The sequence below is a fragment of the Pristiophorus japonicus genome, chromosome 3 (genome assembly GCF_044704955.1).
Source record: "Pristiophorus japonicus isolate sPriJap1 chromosome 3, sPriJap1.hap1, whole genome shotgun sequence".
Taxonomy (NCBI): Eukaryota; Metazoa; Chordata; class Chondrichthyes; family Pristiophoridae; genus Pristiophorus; species Pristiophorus japonicus.
In genome coordinates, this window is record NC_091979.1 from 181,116,757 (window position 1) to 181,140,773 (window position 24,017).

Here is a 24,017-nt window from a genome sequence, read left to right on the forward strand (position 1 = left end):
AAATGTGCAGATCCCCGTGACCCATGATATTTCCCTAATAGTTTATAAGAGATGGGGGGCTCAGACACCATACATCTGCTGGCGTTGCATTTCTATTCATAATTATAGGCATACATTATAGAAACATGCACTGTAGTTTTTCAAGAAATTAGGTTGTTTCTCTTGTGGTAGGTGCTAAAGAAAAAAATACTTTGTTTCTTGCTCTTATACATATGAGTATTTAGGTTTGAAGCCAGAATCCCATGGAATACATAAACATCTGTTAGTTTGCATAGTTCATTTTTGTGCATTAATTCGAATTTCTATATTGATTTGCACAGTGTACAGCCTATAAACCAATTAGGTCCCAGTCAATAATAACACAAAATTTGAAAAGAAAAATGGCTTTAAACATCCTAGCCCAGCAAATAAATCGTGAAGAACTGTTGCTGCAATAAAAGCTTTTGCATGGGCCCCAAGAGGCCAGTAAAGGGGGTTAACACAGTATTAGCGGGAAATACACCTTACAGACGTTCATTTGTATTTGTAATCCCCATTCTTGAGTTGTGAATACTATATTGCTGCAAACATTGATTTATCTTGGTACTGTTAACCAAATTCTCTTTTTAAATATGATTCTACAGGTTCCGTCACCCCAATGTTTGTTATGCTTCCTTGTGGCGGTCTTGGAGTAAGTGTTTTTTCCCATTTTAAAATGTGTAAATAATGTCTTGTTTGTTCTTTCCATCTCAACGGCAACATAAATTGTTGATTTGACTTCTACTCAGCAGATAATTGAGAACAGATGCTATCCCATAAACAGGAATTCAAGGTTTGCTGCACTAGGAATGTTGGCTAAACCACAACTGGAATATGTGTGACATTTTTCAGGGAACAGATTCATGGAAATTGAATGTTGACTAAAAAAGTATTCCTGATCTCGCCTCAGTACATGGACTTGCAAAGTTGCACAGACCAAGTGGGACATGGATTCACTCTGTAAATACCCTGATTCCACCACACAACTAGGTTCCCTTTTTGAGCTGTCCAATGTGGGGGCTGGGTACCTTTCCACAGGGTGGGCGAAAAATTTGTCCTTCTGACATGCATCCACACATGCACATTTCCAGAAGAGGATTGCTGATTTATGATATAGAGTAGGAGACCTGATTTTCTCTTCCCTGAACCAGGACTACTGAAATAAATTGTGTCATGTATATAATTGCTTCAACTGAGTTGAGGTAAGCAGCACAGATCAGGGATCATACCAGTGAACTTTGTGATATGTCCAGCTCAGATGAATAATGGGTAAACGTGCTGAGCCATTATAGGAGAATACAGAGTGTCTTAACATAAAAATAAAATTTTGAATGGGTTTATTTTTCTTTTTTGACAAATTAAACAGTTATTGTTTTGAAAGTTATTCTGTTCAGTGTGAGAATAAGCTACAGTTTACATTCCCTTGTGCTCACTTACAAACCCTGGCATGTTTTAATATTCTGATTGTAAATGAAACAATCTTGCTTTATGCTAAATGTTTTGAGTGAAACGTTTAACAATTATATGTGACATTTGTGCTCCCTCCTCCTTCTGTTTGATTAGAATTGAAGAGCAATATTTATAAATGTTTTAAATTTTTTAAATGTTTTGACAGGTTCATGCATACAAGTGTTGCACATGTCCCTCTGTTTAGTTAAATGTGCTTACAGCACTGCCAATAGTTATTAAAATTATTACTTTTTAAAGCTTTACTTTAAAAAAAATATAGTTTCTTTGTTTCTTTGCCACAATAATCTTCGCAAAAACAGTGTTTATTTGACACATCTGTCATTTTTGTAAGACAAGCAACTTAGAGTAATGAAGATGGCTTCATTTTGTGAGTTGTTTGTAAAAGAACATAACATACACTAGTGGTAGAATGCCAACTTGTCACCATAGTGTGAGCTTTCCAGAGCCAATGATCATCATTCTCTCAATCTGCTCAATAAACAAGAGAATTCAGAGGCACAGACAGTCCAAACAACATGGGGCTTTAATGGAAGGGAATCCAGCATGTCTTTTTATGTTGAACAGTTTAGACATACAGATACATTGTGGTTTCACTTTAGTATCTACATGGGAAATAGTTCCTGACTTTTTTTGTATTTTTTTTATAAGGCACAAGGCAACAGCATTTCCTCTTGCTAAAATGCAGGCTTATTATGGGAGAATATTTGATAGGAATGTAATAAGCGGATGTGTTTTTATTTCTCTCATTTTCAGTTTTTCTATATTTACATAGTAAGAGCGCATATGTGTCTATCAATATATTTTGTGGCTGGACTTTTACAGTTCTGTTGACACCAACCTGTCAACCTCTCTAATTGCATATATTCCACAAGCCGACATCCATCATAGTTTTGTGGTTCCAGAAAAAAATTCAGGGAACTTAATGGATGAGGTGGACCAGAACCAAATAACCTCTTTGTCTACCTGCCTCACCCCCATAAAAAAATTTGTTCTAAAGCTACTGGCTCTTTCCTTAATTTTTCCAGTTTTTGTCAATGGAATTGTGGAAATTGGGAAAAGAAATGTTAAGGCTGCACATTGACTGCAATATTCAGCTCTTTCATGTATTGTGTTCCAGTCATGTTCTGCAGACATTTACACCTTCTGTGGTCTTGGCTTACCTGCTGTTACACCAGTTGTATTAAATGTTTAAAACTTGCTATGTCCATTCACAGGCTCTCCCGGCCAGCCTCCCATTTTTCACCCTCCTTAAACTTGAGCTCATCCAAAACTGTGCCTGTATTGTAACTCACATTCAGGGATCACCCTTGTGCTCACTGGTTACATTGGCTCCAGGTCTGGCAACACCTCGAGTTTAAAATTCTCAATCCTTGTAGTCAAATCCCTCCATGGCCTCGCCCATTCCTATCTGTAACCTTCACCAGCCTTACAACCCTCCAAGATAAGATGTCTCTGCTCCTCTAATTCTGGCGCCTTGTACATCCCCAACTTTTATTTGCTCCACCATTGACGGCCATATCTTCAGCTGCCTAACGCCTAAGCTCTAGAATTCCTTCCCTCTTTGACCAAGCATTTGATCACCTATCTCCTTGTGTAGCTCGGTGTCATATTTTGTTTGATAACATTCCTGTGAAGTGCCTTGGGTTGTTTTACTACGTTAAAGGCGCTATATAAATGCTTGATATATAATTTTTTTTTACACTGTGAAAGTAAACTCACCTTGGATTGGCTCATCCTAATTAAATTTGGCTTGGTATAACCAATTTATTTTGTCAGACAGTGTTTTAATTAAATTCGAAATGGAGCAAAATCAGTTTGACCCTGGAAATAAGCTATATCACCTTTGTTTGGTGCCTGCTTAATGCCAAGGAATAAAGTTATGTTACGGTAATTCAGAAATTTGCCGGCATCACGTAGAAGTAAACTCGTCAGCATTCCTCTTTCTCTCTTGCTCACTCCACCCCCATTCTGGTCACTATCAGTTAGGATACATAGGGCTAGAAATTCGGCAGGTTTGCGCCCTTTTTTTGCCATGGCGAAGCGGAAAAAGTAATTTTTTTTGGCGCTAAACGAGTCGCACAAAATTTAGTGCCCAAACGGAAAATTCGGCAGCAGTTTTGTGACGGCACTAAAAATTATTGTCCACCTGTTTTTTTTCGCTGTTTTTATGACGTCAATCAGCGTGCAACGCTGCACTATCGCCGGGGACGGAAAATTCGGCTATCACCATTTTTACTGCACGCCCAAAATACGCGGCCAAAAAAAATCAAGTCTTATCAGGTTGAATCCAGGGCGCTATCGGCGCCACCTTGAAAACAGAGCAGAAGTTCAGTGAATAAAAGAAAGTGGAGTGAAGGCTGCATTTTACACAGTGAGCTTTATGTGAGTTTATAGTTCATTTTTTAGGATAGTTAAAAGAATGGAGGCTATAATATCTCTGCAATTATTCCTGGCTGCTTTTTCTATGCAGCATCAAGCTGGAAGAAGGCTTATTCGAGAACATTTTGAGCTTAATCGAAGAGCTCACAGACAGATGGAGAGGAGGCCTTAACCCCCACGAGTTTACAAGGAACAGCGCTCATGCCTGCAGCTGTCTGAGGCACAATGCTAAAGAGCTGGTGGTCACAAAGATATGCCAGCTCATAAAGGCAGACCTACAGCCTCCCAGCAGCAACGGGATTGCACTGCCCGTCGAGGTGAAGGTGACTGCGGCAATTGTCTCCGGCTCCTTTCAGGCATCAGCAGGGGACATATGCTCCATCTCGCAGTACGCAACACATCGCTGCATTCACCAGGCGAATACTGCACTGTATGCATGCAGGATGGACCAATGACCAAGGAGGCATAGAATATGAGGGCTATAGATTTTGGACGAATTGCTGGCTTCACCAAGGTTCAGGCTGCCGTTGACTACGCACATCGCCCTGCGAGCACCTTTAGAGGATCCAGAGGTTTACCGAAACCGAAAGGGATTCCACTCCCTGAACGTACAGATCGTCTGCGACCATACTCAGCTCATCATGGCAGTAAAAGGCCAATTTCCAGAGAGCATCCATGATGCTTTCATCTTACGTGAGAGCAGTGTCTCATACCTGTTCGAGCATCATCCACAAGGCCAGCGCTGGATGCTGGGGGACAAAGGTTACCACCTGGCTCATGAACCCCCTCCGGAACCCTCAGACACAAGCCGAGCATTGCTATAATGACAGCCATATAGCCACACGCAACATCGTCAAAAAGACATTTGGAGTGCTCAAGCAGCACTTCTGATGCCTGGACCACTCTGGAGGCTGCCTGCAATACTCCCCTCAGCATGTCTCTGAGTTCATTGTGGTGTGCTGCATGCTACATAACTTAGCCATCATGAGGGGACAGGATTTGCCACTGGAGACTGCAGGATCACCTGAGGAAAGGGGGGAGGAAGACGAGGAGCCTGGCGATGAACCCATGCCACCACCGCCACAGGGGAGGCCTCGTGGAGCTTTCGCCACTGCAAAAGCCTTACATCAGCAGCTCATAATTCAACACTTTGCTTGAACAGTGAACGGCACGTTTCACCGTTGCCTGCCCACTCTATCCCACCATGTTGAATATTCCCCCTCTTATTCTACTGAGACACAACACAGGAATGGTTAAGGTGAACAAAATAATTTATAAAACATAAATTTTGAATAAGAGTTATCAAACATTTGAAAAGTGTAATAACATTTATTAAATGTTATTTTCAATTGTGAAACTTTTAAAACTTTTATAAAATAACAGAACAAGAACAAAACAACAACATCCCCTGCACCAAACATTTTTTACCTGCAGCCCCTGCTCCTAACCCCCCTCCCTCGTATCATGATCGTACCCAAGTTGGTATCAAGACGTCGTGCAGCAACGTGGCCAGAGTCCTGCTGTAAAAGGGGGATAGAGAATGGAGACGTCATTGTGGGTCCCCTGGAGAAACTCTGGGTATGGAAGGCCCAGCTTTTGAGTGGCAAGGCTCTTGCTCGGCCTCACCACTCACAGGTGATGTGGGTGCTGTGACACTGGGGACTGTAGTGTCAAAGGTCGAGACCGTCAATTGTGTGTGCTCATTGACCGCCTCAGTGTTCTCAGTCTGCGACATGCCCTCACTCATGTCCGCGGATAGTGCCACAATGTTTGCGGGGAAAGTACCCCCAAGACCTACAGGAGCTGTCAGCTGAGCTGGATGCTCTCCCTGGACAGTCCCACCATGTCCAGATGTGCATCTGCCTGTCTGTCAGCAGACCGGCTTTGCCGACTCACCCTCCAAAGAGAAGGCATGCGGGATTCAACCCTGGGAATGCGTTGCTGCATGCCACTTGTACCCGGGGCCTCGGATGGGCGAAAGCCCGAGAATGTTTCTTCCTTAGAAGAACTAGTGATTTCAGCAAAAGGAGGTGGTGACTGCATTGCCCCGCCCCCCACCCCTCCCAGAATAGCTTCATCAGTTTCCTCCTCCCATGGAGGTTCCTTGTCCTCGGTATCTTCCTTGCCCCACTCCTCCACCCCCACACGATGGGCTGAGGTGGAGACTTCCATTGGAGGATGTGGCGGCACCTCATCTGGAAATAGAAAACAACAGACAAGTGGTTAGCAGCAGGAGGGGACAGGGTGACATGAGGAAGGTCACATAACACAGGCTCATTTGAAGGACCGACGCTACTCCATTATATGTAGCCCAAAGGCACTGCATCACATTGCCCCAACCCTAGCCCAGAGGCACTGCATCACATTGCCCCAACCCTAGCCCAGAGGCACTGCATCACATTGCCCCAACCCTAGCCCAGAGGCACTGCATCACATTGCCCCAACCCTAGCCCAGAGGCACTGCATCACTTTGCCCCAACCTAGCCCGGGGGGATTTTGCAGAACTTCTCGGTTTCGACCTCCCTGAAGGACCGATCAGAGCTGCCACTCTCTCCTCCAGGTCCAGCAATGGCAGTATCTGGGGCAGACCACCGCCTGTGCGCCGCTGCTCCCGGCGGTTGTGGGAATCTTTCCCTGCAAAGATGATAATTGGAATGCTTACTAGAGGGCCCTTCTGCTCTTGTGGCACACACAGCCATCAAAGCACTTATACCATACTGTGTGCATTTAACACAGTCCTCTGTTTAATGGCCCTGGTAGTTGTACATGGTTCATGAGGAAGACATTGAAGTGCAGAAGCATCTTTTAAGATGTCAAAAAGCAGTCTTACTAATGTGTAACGATCATTCATGGCAAATAAGGTGCAACACTAAGTCTACCTATACCAACATGTGTCAGATTTACAATTTAAATAATGAAGGAGTGCATGAATAAAATTATTACTTACTCTGACAACCCTGCAAAGGTCATTGAACCTTTTCTGACACTGCTTGTGATCCCTCTTGATGTCGTCCACTGAGGAAACCTCCTCGCCCTCATTCGCCTCATAACTGAACTTTTTGGCTCTCTGCCTGCTCTGAAGTCTCCTTGCATCGTGGCTGCTGTGTGGAAAATAGCTGATTCAGCGCTGGATGTACTGCGCAGCGTGGCCGCACCCTGACAGCTGACCAGAATCGCGGGAAGAAACAAAAATCAGGGAAAAAAATTTGCGCATGCGCAGAAGATCCGTTTTTTTTTTAAACATCGCCAATTTCAGCTCCGGCGTACAAATGCTATCGTGCAAAGCCGGATTTGTCGCTGGTCATCATTTGGCGAATTTTGCGACGTCCAACGATAGCGGTACCCCGGCAGTAAAAAAAATACCCTCACGATTATCGCCAAAAAAAACAGCGCCATCGCAAATAACCGAATTTCTAGCCCATAATGCCTGATAAACAATACAAGCAAAAAATGAACCCAGATTATGGATGACACCAAGTCTGTTACAGACAAAAGATTTTACTTTGCCCAGACCTGAGCCAGGACATATATCAGACAGTAACATACTCAAAGTGAAGCCCAAGTTTAGGATCATTGTGATCAAATCCTTAGTTACTTTGAAAAATCACATTATTTAAAAAAAATTCCAATGTTGTATTACAGTGAATTAATTTGCACCATTTAAACTGTGCATTTCAATTCAAATCCGCTGTTAATTTGAAACAAAAATGAATTAACAACTGTTGCATGAATGGTGTTTGAGTATGTGTTGTAAATAGCAAGTTTCACAGGTGCTGAACAGACATGTATGAGTTCATAGAGCAGTGATATTCACTCAACCGTTGCTTCCTGGCATAATGAAAGCTGCATTTGGTATACTGTCTGTGTGTGCACCACAGATATTTCATATCTGGACCCCATATCACTGCTTCTGCATTGATTGAAGTTATATTTAGTCTCCAGTTTAAGACTACCTATTACAGAATTATTGAATAATTTTACAAACACTGTTACTTTTTATGGGGGACAGAATTAGCTTAGTATCTAGTCAAAATTACCGTTATTACACTCTGCAATTTAAAAAAGAGCAGTATCATGCTTTGATATTGCAAGCACATGATTAACCTTTTTTGGATTCAACACCATGAGATTACAAATTTACCCAACTAAATTTTCAGTTCTCATTTGTTGGATTCCTGTTTCACTTTAAATAGGTCCGCTGGGGAGAGTTCTTATTACAGCATAATGCAGTAATCTCACACAGGACACTCGTATAACATGCACGATATTTTATACTACAGCAATGTCATAAATATTTTCATATAGCTGCTATAATCCATTGTCTAATTGTCCAAAATAAATGTTTTAAAAAGTGACCAGCATTTTATCTAAGCCCCCTTGTATACAGTTAATGGAGGAGTTTGTTGTTTTAATGCTCAGGTGGACAGTGACACAATTTGGAATGAAATCCACTCATCTAGTGCTGCACGCTTAGCAGTGGGCTGTGTGATTGAGCTTGTTTTCAAAGTGGCAACTAAGGAATTAAAGGTGAGTTTTTTTACATTTAAACAATAACTGTTAAATGGGGAGTTACAGAAATGGAAATTCATCCAGAAGTAGATAATTCTGCCATTGAATACAGGGCACTGAATATAAGCATTTACAAATTCTTAGTATACTAATGTTTACCATCATCCAGTCTTAAATTACTTTTACGTACCTTTATGTTGTTTGTAAGTTGGGATGCTCGTCTCAACCGTGGCTCAGTAGTAGCACTCTTCCTTTTTTGAGTTAGGACGTTGTACATTCAAGTCCCACTCTGGAGACTTTTGTCATTAATCCAGGTTGATACTGCAGTGCAGTACTGAAGGAGTACTGCACTGTCAGAGAGGCTGTCTTTCGTTAAACCCTGAGGCCCCATCTGACCCGCAAGTCGGCATAAAAGATCCCATAGCACTAATAGAAGAAGAGCAGTGGATTTCTCCCCGGTGTCGTGGTCAATGTTTATCCCTCAACATAAAAGCAGATTATCTGGTCGTTATCACATTGTTGTTTGTTGGGGCCTTTCTATTTGCAAATTAGCTGCCGTGTTTCCTACATTGCAATAGTGACTACACTTAAAACATTCTTAATTGGCTGTAAAGAGCTTTGGGATGTCCTCAGGTCATGAAAGACGCTATATAAATGCAAGCTCATTCATTCATTTCTGTCAGTTAATGGTACGCACAACTTGTAATATGGAGCAGATTCTTCCAGGCCTATGATTGTTGGTCTGTAGAATCCATTTTGGCCAGATCGGGAACAAAATTAGGATTGTAACAGATCCACCTGCAGTATACTACATAAGAACATAAGAAATAGGAGCAGGAGTAGGCCATTTGGCTCCTCAAGCCTACTCTGATTGATCATGGCTGATCTGATCTGATCTTGGGCTCAGCTCCACTTCACTGCCCGCTCCCCATAACCCCTTCACTAAAAAAATCTGTCTATCACAACCTTAAATATATTCAATGACCCAACCTCCACAGCTCTCTGGGGCAGAGAATTACACAGATTTACGACCCTCTGAGAGAAGGAATTCCTCCTCATCTCAGTTCTAAATGGGCGACCCTTTATTCCGAAACTATGCCCCCGAATTCTAGATTCCTCTAAGAAGGGAACATCCTCTCTGCATCTACCTTGAGCCCCCTCAGTATCTTAGATGTTTCAATAAGATCACCCCTCATTCTTCTAAACTCCAATGAGTATAGGCTTAACCTGCTCAATATTTCTTCATAATCAATCCCTTCATCTCAGGAATAAACCTAGTGAACCTTCTCTGAACTGCCTCCAATGCAAGTATATCCTTCCTTAAATAAGGAGGCAAAACTATATGCAGTAGTCCAGGTGTGGCCTCACCAATATCCTGTACAGCTGTAGCAGGACTTCCTTGCTTTTATACCCCATCCGCCTTGCACTAAAGGCCAACATTCCATTTGACTTCCTGATCACTTGCTAAACCTGCGCACTAACCTTTTGTGTTTCATGCATAAGGACCCCCAGGTCCCTCTGTACTGCAGCATTTTGTAATTTTTCTCCCTTTAAATAATAATTTGCTGTTTTATTTTTCCTGCCTAAGTGGATAACCTCACACTTTCCCACATTGTATTCCATCTGCCATTTGCTCTCCCACATAGCCTGTCTATATCCCTTTGCAGATTTGTTGTGTCCTCCTCACAACTTGCTTTCCCACCCATCTTTGTATCATCAACAAACTTGGCATCTATTTTTAAATAGGGGCATTACATTTGCGGTTTTCCAATCCGCTGAGACTTGTCCACAATCCAGGGAATGTTGGTAGATTACAACCAATGCATCTATTATCTCTGCAGCCCCCAGGGAACTTGTCCACCTTTAGGGCCCAAGTTTCGAGCCGCGCCTAGAACGGCGCAGTCCCGACCTGGACGCCCGTTTTTCGCGCCACAAAGCGCGCCTAAAAAATACCTCTGTATTCTCCACCTCCCTGCAGGTCCTCTGGCCCTCGGCGCAGCGCAGCACGAGCTGTAGGGGACGGAGCCAGGTCCCTGCGCCGAAAACAGTGCCAGGACCTCTGCACATGCGCGCTACAGTGGGCGCGCAAGTGCAGTAGCTCCAGGCGCCCGAAACAGTGTGGGAAGGGCCCGAAGCACGCAGCCCCAAGCCCTGGCCGAATGGCCTCACTGGGGCTGCGTCAATAAGGCTCCTCCCACGGCCAGCTCCTGCTTCCTCCCGACCTGACTCGACTCCCGCTACCCGCCTCCAGACTGGACCCGACACCCGCTCCCCCCCGGCCCCGGACCGGACCCGACACCCGCTCTCCTCCCCCTCCCCCGGACTGGATCCGACCTGACCTCCCTCCCCCTCGACCTGACCTCCCTCTCCCTCCCTCCCCCCGAACCGAACCGACCCAATGCCACCTACCTGTAAATCTGGTGTGCGGACGGGCCCTGCCCGAAGTCTCGGGCCCGGCCCGTTCAGCCTCCCTCCCCCTTCTCCTTCCCCCCCCGCCCCCAATCTCCTTCCCCCTCCCCCCAATCTCCTTCCCCCTCCCCCCAATCTCCTTCCCCCTCCCTCCAATCTCCTTCCCCCTCCCTCCAATCTCCTTCCCCCTCCCCCCAATCTCCTTCCCCCTCCCCCCAATCTCCTTCCCCCTCCCCCCAATCTCCTTTTCCCCCCCCCCAATCTCCTCCCCCCCCCCAATCTCCTCCCCCCCCCCAATCTCCTTTCCCCCCCCAATCACTTTTCCCCCCCATCTCCTTTTCCCCCCATCCCTCCCCCTTCTCCCCCATCCCTCCTCCTGCTCCCCCCCCTCTCTACCTCTGCTCCCCCCCTCTCTCCCTCTAACCCCCTCCTCCCCCTCCCCTCGCTGACAGAAACACAGACACTGACAGACAGAGAATGAGAGACACACAGACAGACAGAGAGATAGGGACACACTGAGGGGGGCATCCCAGCACGCTGCTGCAATCGGTAAGTAGAAAATGTTTTATTTATTGATTTAAAAAAAAAATTATTTCTTATTAATTTTTTTGGATTGATTTATTGCTTGATTTATTGAAGTATTTATCATTTATTATTGATGATGTCTCTATTTGTAAAACTGAAGTGTTTAATGTTTGTAAACTTCCCTTTAAACACCCCCCCCCCCCATTCCCTACGCCTGATTTGTAACCTACGCCTGATTTTCTAAAGTGTAGACAAGGTTTTTTCGAGCATACAAAAATCTTCACTTACTCCATTCTAAGTTAGTTTGGAGTAAGTTTTCACTCATGAAACTTTGAAATCGGGCGTAAGTGGCCGGACACGCCCCCTTTTGGAAAAAAAAATTCTGTTCCAAAGTGAAACTGTTCTAACTGACTAGAACTGGAGCAAACTAAATGACGAGAATTCCGATTTCTAAGATACTCCTATACCAGTTGCTCCTAAAAAATCAGGAGCAAATCATGTGGAAACTTGGGGCCTTGGTCCCTAGGGGCTCAATTTTCCCTGTTCATTTGCGCTGTTTTTTTTGGCGCGCGCCGTTTTTCTGGCGTATTTTTTTTCCAAAGTTTTCCCCCCCCCTCCGAGATCTGCGCCAGCGTAACTGACTTAGTTACAATTTTTCTAGGCGAGTTTTTTTTTACGTACGCCTTATTCGCAGTTTGACCAACATTTTTTTCTCTTAGGTCGGTGTATCTGGCCACTCCCAAAAAACCTAATGAGTTAAAACCAGCACACATTCACAAATCCACGCTGAAAGATGCAATTATTTTTAAATAGATGATTTTGGAGGGGGTCAAGAACACTGTCAAAATCAATAATAAAGTTGAACTTTTTCTTAACCTGTCGACGTAGAAGTGTAAATTTGTTGGATTTCAGAAATTCTCCCTTTTTAACTCACACACACACCACCACTGAACGTCTTGAAGCAGGGCTAAAGAGTCGTAGGTTAGGCCAGCACAATCGGTCCCGCACCCTGACACGGGCCGGCTACAAAACAAGTCGGGGGGGCGGGGGGAGAGGGGAGGGGGGGGAGAGAGGAGAGAGAGTGAGGTGCCGATCGGTAGGCTTGGAGCCCGGGGAGAGAGAAAAGTCACGACCTTTGGGGTGTGGTCAATTCATACAAACCTGGAGAGAGACAACGGCGAACTTGTGCTGCCTGCTTTCCTGCTGTTTTGAGCTTCTTTCAAAGGTTAATTTAAGTTTGGGAGCAATATTGACAATGGCATACCTTGTGCGAGCCTTCTGCATCATGGTGCTACGTAGGAGACAATTGATTCGATTTCATCACATCAGGAAAATCAGAGCCCATAGGGTGCTGGGCAGGAGGCCTTACCCACCTCTGGTGTATCAAGACAGGCATTCGTACCTCCACCTGAGTGATGCAAACTGTGTCAGAAGGCTGCGTTTCCGCAAAGAGTTGTAACTGAGATCTGTGAATTGGTCAAAGCACACCTGCAATCTAGAAACATCTGGAAGACTGCTTTGTCAGTTGAAGTGAAGGTTACAGCTCCTCTTGCACTCTATGCTTCCGGATCATTTCAAGCTACATCTGTGGATGTGCGCGCCATCTCTCAACATGCAGCACATGTCTCCATTCGCCAGGTCACGGCTGCACTGCAATGACTTCATAAAGTTGCTGCATTTATATAGCGCCTTTAATATAGAAAGACGTCCCAAAGGCATTTCATAGAAGTGTAATCAAAGATTGACAGAGCCAAAAGAGATACTGAGGAGTGACTAAAAGCTTTATGTAAAAAGTGAGTTTTAAGGAGAGTCTTAAAAGAAGAGAAGAGGTTTGGGGGAGGGGGGGGGGGAATTCCAGAGCTTAGGGAGCTAGGAGTTAAATTAAAAAATAGGACCTCAAAAAGGTAGTAATCTCTGGATTGCTACCAGTGCCACATGCTAATCAGAGTAGAGGGAGCAGGATAGTTAGAATAAATACGTGGCTTGAGCAGTGGTGCAAGAGGGAGGGATTCAAATTCCTGGGACAATGGAACCAGTTCTGGGGGAAGTGGGACCTGGACAAAAGGGACGGTCTGCACTTGGGCAGGACTGGAACTGATGTCCTAGGGGTAACATTTGCTAATGCAGTTCGGGAGTGTTTAAACTAATATGGCGGGGGATGGGAACCTATGCAGCGAGATAGGGTGAAGTAATATGGAGTAAGAAACAGATGGTAGAAAGGTAAAAAAACAATAGTGGAAGGCCAAGTAAACAAAGGCAAGAAATAAAAAGGGCCACACTACATCATAATTCTAAAAGGACAAAGGGTGTTAAAAAAACAAGCCTGAAGGCTTTGTGTCTTAATGCAAGAAGTATCGTAATAAGGTGGATGAATTAACTGTGCAAATAGATGTTAACAGATATGATGTGATTGGGATTACAGAGACGTTGCTCCAGGATGATCAGGGCTGAGAACTCAACATCCATGGGTATTCAACATTCAGGAAGGATAGAATAAAAGGAAAAGGAGGTGGGGTAGCATTGCTGGTTAAAGAGGAGGTTAATGCAATAGTTAGGAAGGACATTAGCTTGGATGATGTGGAATCTATATGGGTTGAGCTGCAGAACACCAAAGGGCAAAAAACGTTAGTGGGAATTGTGTACAGACCTCCAAACAGTAGCAGTGATGTTGGGGAGGGCATCAAACAGGAAATTAGGGGTGCATGCAATCAAGGTGCAGCAGTTATCATGGGTGACTTTAATATGCATATAGATTGGGCTAACCAAACTGGAAGCAATACGATGGAGGAGGATTTCCTGGAGTGCATAAGGGATGGTTTTCTAGACCAATGTGTCGAGGAACCAACTAGGGGGAGGCCATCTTAGACTGGGTGTTGTGTAATGAGAGAGGATTAATTAGCAATCTCATTGTGCAAGGCCCCTTGGGTAAGAGTGACCATAATATGGTGGAATTCTGCATTAGGATGGAGAATGAAACAGTTAATTCAGAGACCATGGTCCAGAACTTAAAGAAGGGTAACTTTGAAGGTATGAGGCGTGAATTGGCTAGGATAGATTGGCGAATGATACTTAAGGGGTTGACTGTGGATGGGCAATTGTACATCCCTGTCTGGTGTAAAAGTAAAAAAGGGAAGGTGGCTCAACTGTGGCTATCAAGGGAAATCAGGGATAGTATTAAAGCCAAGGAAGTGGCATACAAATTGGCCAGAAATAGCAGTGAACCCGGGGACTGGGAGAAATTTAGAACTCAGCAGAGGAGGACAAAGGGTTTGATTAGGGCAGGGAAAATAGAGTACGAGAGGAAGCTTGCAGGGAACATTAAGACGGACTGCAAAAGTTTCTATAGATATGTAAAGAGAAAAAGGTTAGTAAAGACAAACATAGGTCCCCTGCAGTCAGAATCAGTGGAAGTCATAACGGGGAAGAAAGAAATGGCAGACCAATTGAACAAGTACTTTGGTTCGGTATTCACTAAGGAGGACATAAACAACCTTCCGGATATAAAAGAGGTCAGAGGGTCTAGTGAGAAGGAGGAACTGAGGGAAATACGTATTAGTTGGGAAATTGTGTTGGGGAAATTGATGGGATTGAAGGCCGATAAATCCCCAGGGCCTGATGGACTGCATCCCAGAGTACTTAAGGAGGTGGCCTTGGAAATAGCGGATGCGTTGACAGTCATTTTCCAACATTTCATAGACTCTGGATCAGTTCCTATGGAGTGGAGGGTAGCCAATGTAACCCCACTTTTTAAAAAAAGGAGGGAGAGAAAACAGGGAATTATAGACCGGTCAGCCTGGCATCGGTAGTGGGTAAAATGATGGAATCAATTATTGAGGATGTCATATCAGCACATTTGGAAAGAGGTGACATTATAGGTCCAAGTCAGCATGGATTTGTGAAAGGGAAATCATACTTGACAAATCTTCTGGAATTTTTTGAGGATGTTTCCAGTAGAGTGGACAAGGGAGAACCAGTTGATGTGTTGTATTTGGACTTTCAGAAGGCTTTCGACAAGGTCCCACACAAGAGATTAATGTGCAAAGTTAAAGCACATGGGATTGGGGGTAGTGTGCTGATGTGGATTGAGAACTGGTTGTCAGACAGGAAGCAAAGAGTAGGAGTAAATGGGTACTTTTCAGAATGGCAGGCAGTGACTAGTGGGGTACCGCAAGGTTCTGTGCTGGGGCCCCAGCTATTTACATTGTACATTAATGATTTAGACGAGGGGATTAAATGTAGTATCTCCAAATTTGCGGATGACGCTAAGTTGGGTGGCAGTGTGAGCTGCGAGGATGATTCTATGAGGCTGCAGAGTGACTTGGATAGGTTAGGTGAGTGGGCAAATGCATGGGAGATGAAGTATAATGTGGATAAATGTGAGGTTATCCACTTTGGTGGTAAAAACAGAGAGACAGACTATTATCTGAATGGTGACAGATTAGGAAAAGGGGAGGTGCAACGAGACCTGGGTGTCATGGTACATCAGTAATTGAAGGTTGGCATGCAGGTACAGCAGGCGGTTAAGAAAGCAAATGGCATGTTGGCCTTCATAGCGAGGGGATTTGAGTACAGGGGCAGGGAGGTGTTACTACAGTTGTACAGGGCCTTGGTGAGGCCACACCTGGAGTATTGTGTACAGTTTTGGTCTCCTAACTTGAGGAAGGACATTCTTGCTATTGAGGGAGTGCAGCGAAGGTTCACCAGACTGATTCCCGGGATGGCGGGACTGACATATCAAGAAAGACTGGATCAACTGGGCTTGTATGCACTGGAGTTCAGAAGAACGAGAGGGGATCTCATAGAAACGTTTAAAATTCTGATGGGTTTAGACAGGTTAGATGCAGGAAGAATGTTCCCAATGTTGGGGAAGTCCAGAACCAGGGATCACAGTCTAAGGACAAGGGGTAAGCCATTTAGGACCGAGATGAGGAGAAACTTCTTCACCCAGAGAGTGGTGAACCTGTGGAATTCTCTACCACAGAAAGTTGTTGCGGCCAATTCACTAAATATATTCAACAAGGAGTTAGATGTAGTCCTTACTACTAGGGGGATCAAGGGGTATGGCGAGTAAGCAGGAATAGGGTACTGAAGTTGCATGTTCAGCCATGAACTCATTGAATGGCGATGCAGGCTCGAAGGGCTGGATGGCCTACTCCTGCACCTATTTTCTATGTTTCTATGATGTGTTCATCCTACACGACAGCGTTATATCTGCTATGTTGCAGCAACAGCAGCCAGAAGGGCAGAGCTGGCTACAGGGAGGCAAAGGGTACTGCCTCGCCATTTGGCTCATGACGGCCCTACGCGTAACCCGAACGGAAGTTGACCGTCAATACAACATAGCGCACATTGCGACGCGCAGCATCATTGAGAGGACCATTGGCATATTGAAATAGCGTTTCCGATGCCAGAACCATTCCGGAAGCTACTTGCTGTACTCCCCTGAGATTGTCAGCCAGTTCACTGTTGTGTACTGCATGCTGCATAACTTAGCCATCATGAGGCAGCAGCACCTGGTAGTGGAAGACCTATCTGCGGTGAGAGTGGCTGATGATAATGATGTGGAAGAGGCAGGTGACGAGCAGGAAGAGGACGAGGACGATGAGGATGAGGAAGCCATGCAAGTGCGTGAGGCTGGAGCACGACGGCAGAGGAGGGCGGGCCATCGTGCCCCTTTAACGATTGCTCGAGCCTTGCGCCAGCAGTTCATCCTTGAATGCTTTACTGATGCCTGAGGGCTCAGCGACAGCTATTCCACATGGACATGTTTACTGTTTGGAGCTGTTCCGTAATGTTGAGTTGTGTTAATGGAACATGATTCAGTTTAAAGATAAAATACATTTTATTCAAAAATTTACAATGTACTTAACTTTAATAAAATTATTGTTATATCAAACTTTACTTTAATATCACTCTTTAAGATCATTTAAATTTAAGATCACTTATAAACTTGTAAATTTACATAACTTACAAAACACTTAATTTGAGAACAGTTACAACAATAACAATAACGACAACAATAACAGCAGCAAAGAAAGGCTGCACCCATCTCTCATCCCCCTTATTCTAAGACCACCTGCTGCGCTTGGTCTTGGACTCTCCAACCACCCCTGCCCGCAGGTGGTGCAGTGTTTCTGGGCTTGGTACCAAGTTTATTCTTTCTAACATCTCAGGTACTGCGCACCTCTTGGTGGGGTGCGTCAGCATCAGGCGACAAGTTGGAGGGCCCGACTTTGGACTCTTCAGAGGCTGGTGTGGGGATTGCAGTGGGAGTGACAGTTGATTGTCAATGGGCGCGGGGTCTGGGCGTGTTCCCTTATTACAGCAGCTAACTCCAACATGCCGTCCCTCATGCGCTCCGACAGTGTCTCACCGACCTGCAACATTCCCTCTCGCGTGGTCAGCGATGTGGTTTGCACTACCTCTGACATTCCCTCCCTCATGGCCACTATTCCCTCACTGATGGTCCCGGATATCGTTCCCATTTCTCGTGTTATTGCTGTTATTCTCCCGACAGTCCTGTTACCTCATCACTCACCCCACTGATGGCGTCTAGGAGTGATAGGGTAAGGCCAATACTCTCCGCACTCATTGTCATCATCTGAACTACATCTGTTAGATCCTGCTCCTCAGGAGAGTGCGGTCGAGCTCTCCTTCCCCTCCTCCCCACGGGTGTGGCTCGCACCCCACCACTGGGACCCGCAACCTCAGAAGGTGGGTCCCTGGGTGTGCGTCGCTGCACCACACCACTGGGACCCGCAACCTCAGAAGGTGGGGCCCTGGGTGTGCCTCGGTGCACCCCACCATGGAATGTCTCAAACCACTAGTCACGGAAGGGGCTGTCACCTCCATGAGCAGCACCTCCTCCAAAGTCAGTGCAACAGTGGGAGCTTCATCCAGCTCCATCCCCTCATTCCCATGTTCTTGGTTGGAGGGTGGATGGGAAGATGTTCTCCTCTTCAGGTTCGTCTGAATCTTCTGCATCGTCAGGGTTGGCCTCAAGTTCTGCAAAAGCTAACAGAACAGTCAAAAGGTTAGCAACAGAGGAGGGGCAGGGTGGGTGGCATAAGTCGGCTCACACATCGCAGGCCAGGCAGCAGGCTGATTTGAAGGACCATGATGAATTTGCAGGACTTGCCCTTACCCTCTCCCTCGAGTGTGGGCCCAGCTTGTGCAGTACTGATTGCTTTTCTCCAGGCAGAACCCATCAAAGCAGCGACCCTCTCTTCCAAGAGTATCAGTGGGTGCAGATTTGCCGGGCCTCATCCTGTTCGAGTTCTTTCCCTTTTGTTGTGTGCCATCTTCCTCTGCAAAGATGAAAATGCAACTTTTTAGAGAGGATGTCTTTCTGATGGGTGGGACATATATATAGAAACATAGAAAATAGGTGCAGGAGTAGGCCATTTGGCCCTTCTAGCCTGCACCACCATTCAATGAGTTCATGGCTGAACATGCAACCTCAGTACCCCATTCCTGCTTTCTTGCCATACCCTTTGATCCCCCTAGTAGTAAGGACTTCATCTAACTCCTTTTTTAATATATTTAGTGAATTGGCCTCAACAACTTTCTGTGGTAGAGAATTCCACAGGTTCACCACTCTCTGGGTGAAGAAGTTTCTCCTCATCTCGGTCCTAAATGGCTTACCCCTGGTCACATTTCCAATTGCAATTCCATTGAATAAATGAAAATATTATTTATATTGCCTACTTGACCAAGGTCCTGCCACTTCTTTTTACACTGGCCTCCAGATCTCATGGTGTTCACCATTGCACAGTAATCTTTTGCAACTTGGTTCCAGCGTTTCTTCGTTGTGGAACTTTTCTGTGACCTCTGCTGGTGTCCAGCTCTTGCCATCTGTTCTCAATCACAGTAACTAGTGCCTCCACTTTTTCCTATAAGAAATTCTTGGTCCTTGCACTGCTTTGGATCTTGTATTGCTCCAGCTGTGATTTTTCCAATGCTCTCACACAGCACTCCTCACACAAACAACTGGCTCTTTAAAAATGGCTGATTACCAAATCCAAGCTGTACTGAGCATGCGCGTCCATTGGAACGACGTCAAAAAGTAACTTTTTTGCCCGCGCATGCGCAGAAGGTGCGGCTTAGTTTTTTGGCGCAGACAGCAGGCTCCACCACACACACACCCCCCCCCCCCCGCCCCGCACCCCACCCCCGAGGTGACTAGATATACTGCGCGGCGTCAAATTCGAATTGTACATCGAGGAAACTTTGGCAAAATATTTCTGACCAAGAAATATGGGCGTAACTCTGGCAATACCCCAGAAAATGGACTTGGGGAAAATTGAGCCCATTATTTTACCGAGTACATTTTCTCCAGTGATAGTGATTGTTTCAAGTTCCTCCCTCCCTATAGCCCCTTCATTATCTATTATTGGGATATTTTTAGTGTCTTCTACCATGATGATCGATACAAAATATTTGTTCAAAGTCTCTGCCATTTCACTGTTCCCCATTATGAATTCCCCAGTCTCATCAACGCTTACTTTAGCTCCTCTCTTCCTTTTTACATACCTGCAGAAGCTCTTACTATCTGTTTTGTTCTTGCTAATTTACTCTCCTAATCTATCTTCCCTCTCGAAGATTTCCCAATCCTCTGGCCTCCCACTAGTCTTGGCAACTTTGTATGCCATTGTTTTAAATTTGATGCCAACTTTTACTTCCTTAGTTAGCCCCCCTTCTCTTAAAGTTTTTCCTTCTCACTGGAATATACTTTTGTTGAGAGTTATGAAATATCTCCTTAAATGTCTCCCACTCTTTATCAACAGTCTTACACTTTAATCTATTTTCCCAGTCCACTTTAGCCAACTCTGCCTTCATACCTTTGTAATCGCCTTTATTTTAGATCAGGACACGTTTGAGATCCAACTTTCTCACCCTCCAACTGAATTTGAAATTCAACCATGTTATGATCTTTCTTTCCTAGAGGATCCTTTATTATGAGATAATTTATTAAAGTGTCTCATTACACAGTACCAGATCCAAGATAGCCTGCTCCCTGGTTGGTTCGTCAATGTACTGTTCAAGGAAACCATCCCGGATACACTCTTTGAACTTTTCCTCAGCCCAAGTTCGGGTATTTCCGGGTTTTGCAATGTCAGAAAGGGAGTGGGGGTCCCCGCCGAGGAGCTATTCAATGAGGTAATTGCGGGGGAAGGGCCCTGCTGCCAAGGAGGTGTTCGAGCGGGGCCCCGCCAGCGAGGAGGTCATGAGCTAAGGGCAACGGCAGCGAGAGGGCGGTGGGGTGAGGCCGGGTAGCAGCGGGACCCCAAGGTCAGCGGGTCAGATTCCAGAACATTTTACGGATTCTGGACGACCCTGTCACTGATCGATCCGGTGCCCAGAACATTCCGGATTCTGGAACTCTGGATTTTCGACACTGCACTTGTATTGCCAATAGAGGGCACTATGACAAAAACTCTTAACTCCAGGTTACAACATTAACTTTCAGTAACATTTCTCAATCTCTCACCATTTAAAAAAATACTCTGCTTTTCTATTTTTCCTACCAAAGTGGATAACTTCACATTTCTCCACATTGTATTCCATTTGCCAATTTTTAGCCCATTTTAGCCCTGCTTACATCACCTTGAAGTCTCTCTGCATCCTCCTCACAACTTACATTCCCACCTAACTTTGTATCCTTGCGGCATCCCACTAGTTACAGCCTGCCAGCCTATGACCTCTGGTTATTGGCCCACTCGCCAGAGGGAATAGTTTTTCTCTCTGAACTTTTTTTCAAACCAGAAGGATTATGGAGCATTGTTGGAATGGAAGCAATGTGTAAAAAAATATATATTTGCTTGTCATGCAGCTGGGACCATATCAAATTACTTTGCATCACATAAATAAGGATACATTGCAAATAGAAAGGAACAACAAAAAAACATGCTTGTCTAATTGATGCAGAAATAAGAAATCTACCTCTTGCATTGCATCCAATTTAGAAGTTCCCTGACATTACTCTGTGAGCTAAACTGCTGTGGGTTGTAAGATTAAGTTTTGCTTTGTATTCCAAAATGCATTTTAATACTACCGTTAAACTTACTGTGGAGCATTATGGTGGATCAGTGAATTATGTCTACTGACACAATGGGGTCAAATTGGTCTTAAGTGGTCGTGCAAAATGGGCGATAGTAAATTTTACATCCCATTTTCTACATTAAAGCCCATGCCTAGTTGCCCTGACAATTGAGTGGATTTCTAGGCCACTTCAGAGGGGAGTTTAAGAGTCAACCACATTGATGTGAGATTGGAGTCACATATCGGCAAGACCAGGTAAGGACGGCAGGTTTCTTTCCCTAAGGTACATCAGCGAACCAGCTGGGGTTTCACCACACTCCCAACAGCTTTACTGATGCTAACTTTAAAAAAAAACTGTATTCAAATTCTCAAACTGCTGTGATTTGAACTCTCATTCTCTGAATTATTAGTCCAGGTAACAGAGTCACTACTCCACTATTATCAAGTGATTTTGAAATACTTTCTGTAACTTGGGCTAAGTTCTAGTAAATGCATCCTTTACAACTTTTATTGTTTTTCTCTTCCCTTTTATTTTTAATTGGAAACTCAAATCTAAATTTGTAAATTAAGTAGTCCTATTTTGTTTGCTGAGGCACAAAGGCTCACGCTTAACAATCTTTTCTGCGAATAAACTGAAGCATCGTTATCAAACTCATCAGTGCTTTTAAGCATCTTAGATAATGAGGTAAATTAACTTTGAGAGTGAAGGAAGTATTTGTTGAACTGTTTTGTTTTTTATCGTGCCAGTTTCCCCCCCTCCTTTCCTGAGGAAACTGACTTTTTGCTGGAGTAACATGCACACCACTTACCCTCCAATACATTGCCCAAATGGCTGCTATTTATGTGTGAGCCTGGGTAGTAAGTGATGACAGGCCATTTGCCTGCAAGCAGCATCGGAGCCCGGTCCAATTCAATATCATCCTCGCCTAATGTTTACACTTTCATGCTTTCAGCAGGGGTTACTGTATAACAATCTGGACAGGATCTCTGGCTCTTTTTCCTCCTTCCTAACCTTTGAGTGCTGAGGCCAATTGTACCATCCCTACTGCTCCTCCACTTAAAACCAGCCAACTCAACAGAAGCTAACAAACCTGAAAACTTCTAGTTTGTGTGGCTCAACTACTCATTGCCTTAACCTATTGAGACCTCCGCAGAGGACATTGTCAGTCATCAAATCTGTTATTTGATATGCTGTGTAATTAAATGCCACATTTGATTCAAAGCATTGAAACTACCTACGTATCAGTGGACCTTTACAAAAGCAAAATACTGCGGATGTTGGAATCTGGAATAAAAACAGAAAATGCTGGAACTCTCAGCAGGTCAGGCAGCATCTGTGGAGAGAAAGCAGAGTTAGCGTTTCAGGTCGATGACCCTTCGTCAGCACCTTTACTGAGTTATATAAATTATGGTGTTTTGCAGAATGGATTTGCGGTCGTGAGGCCTCCTGGACACCATGCAGAGGAGAGCACACCAATGTAAGTAACTGTTTCGGACATCACCAATGAAAAATAATCCCTAGTACTCGCAAAACAGACACCTGCCTTTCTAGAGTAGTTTGTGTGTAATTAGCAACATATGAGGTTCAGAACAAAAACTGGTGAAAAATTGTCCCTGCTGTGTTTTTTTTCTTTGATGATAAATGAGTGAAGGAATGCAGACGATCAGAATCAGGAACAGTGCTATTAACCATTTTTTTTCTTTTTTCTTCTCTTCCCAATTCTCCTACGTCCAGGGGATTCTGCTACTTCAATTCTGTGGCCATCGCTACTAAACTCCTACAGCAGAGGTTGAATATCAGTAAGATCCTTATAGTGGACTGGGTGAGTGAATCATGGCACAAATTAGGAAAGAGATTTTTCATATTCTTGTTTCCAACCCTATTTTAGTTGAAATCTGTTGCACCAGTACATTCTTATTTAGGGTCGCATCCAGATAGTGTTTAAATAGATTAATCTTATCCGATCATTTAAATTGAACCTTTGGAGTGAATGACTTTTTGAGCAGCTTTTTTAATGTTTTAATCACTGTTTCAGTTTGTTACTCATGTTAATCTTTTGTTTGAGGTATGAATCTTTCATGTTTTATAATTAATGAAAAGTAGGCAAGCTCTGTCATAGATTGTAATTCGAGCTTGCCTTCCCTTGATAGAACACTGTGGAGCAGCAAAGAACTGTGATTCTTGGGCTGAAGAAGAGGGAGAGGATCAAAGAGAGTAAATGTGTTCAAGTGTCAGGGCCTGCCTTCCTTCATACATTGTTAGCCAGCCATAGAATGATGGCTGCAGCAGGGTTTGTGGCATGGAGTAGCTGTTCTGGTTGATGAAGTGTGAGCTATAGTTGTGGATGCAGTGATGAATTTTGTGGCAGTGGTGGTGGGGGGGGGGGGAATAGGAAGAAGCAAAAGTAGAAAATTGCCATTTTTGTGTAAACAATTTATTTGGTTTTGTAATTGCCTCTTTTATTTAAAAAAAAAATGTAGGGTTGATTGTAAGACACATTCATTTTTCCCTTCACTTCACCCCCTGGATGGTATTCTCAGGTAGGGAGTAGCCTACCCATTGTAGAACCCACCCGATTTTCATCCCATTGATTTCAACGGGTGGGCGATTGACTCCAGATCACCACCATAGTTTTGACATTTTCTACTTAATATTTAAGTGAGAT

The 24,017-nt window shown here is 44.4% G+C and overlaps 1 protein-coding gene across 1 annotated transcript in view; it reads left to right on the forward strand.

Moving 5' to 3' along the window:
• The window catches only part of hdac4 (histone deacetylase 4), a 625,953-nt gene that overhangs the window by 535,675 nt on the left and 66,261 nt on the right, over positions 1 to 24,017 (forward strand). The window contains exons 15-18 of the mRNA XM_070873855.1: positions 624 to 670; positions 8,287 to 8,394; positions 22,774 to 22,829; positions 23,087 to 23,174. Of these exons, the coding sequence (XP_070729956.1) occupies positions 624 to 670; positions 8,287 to 8,394; positions 22,774 to 22,829; positions 23,087 to 23,174 (299 nt within the window). The remainder of the gene's footprint in view (positions 1 to 623; positions 671 to 8,286; positions 8,395 to 22,773; positions 22,830 to 23,086; positions 23,175 to 24,017) is intronic.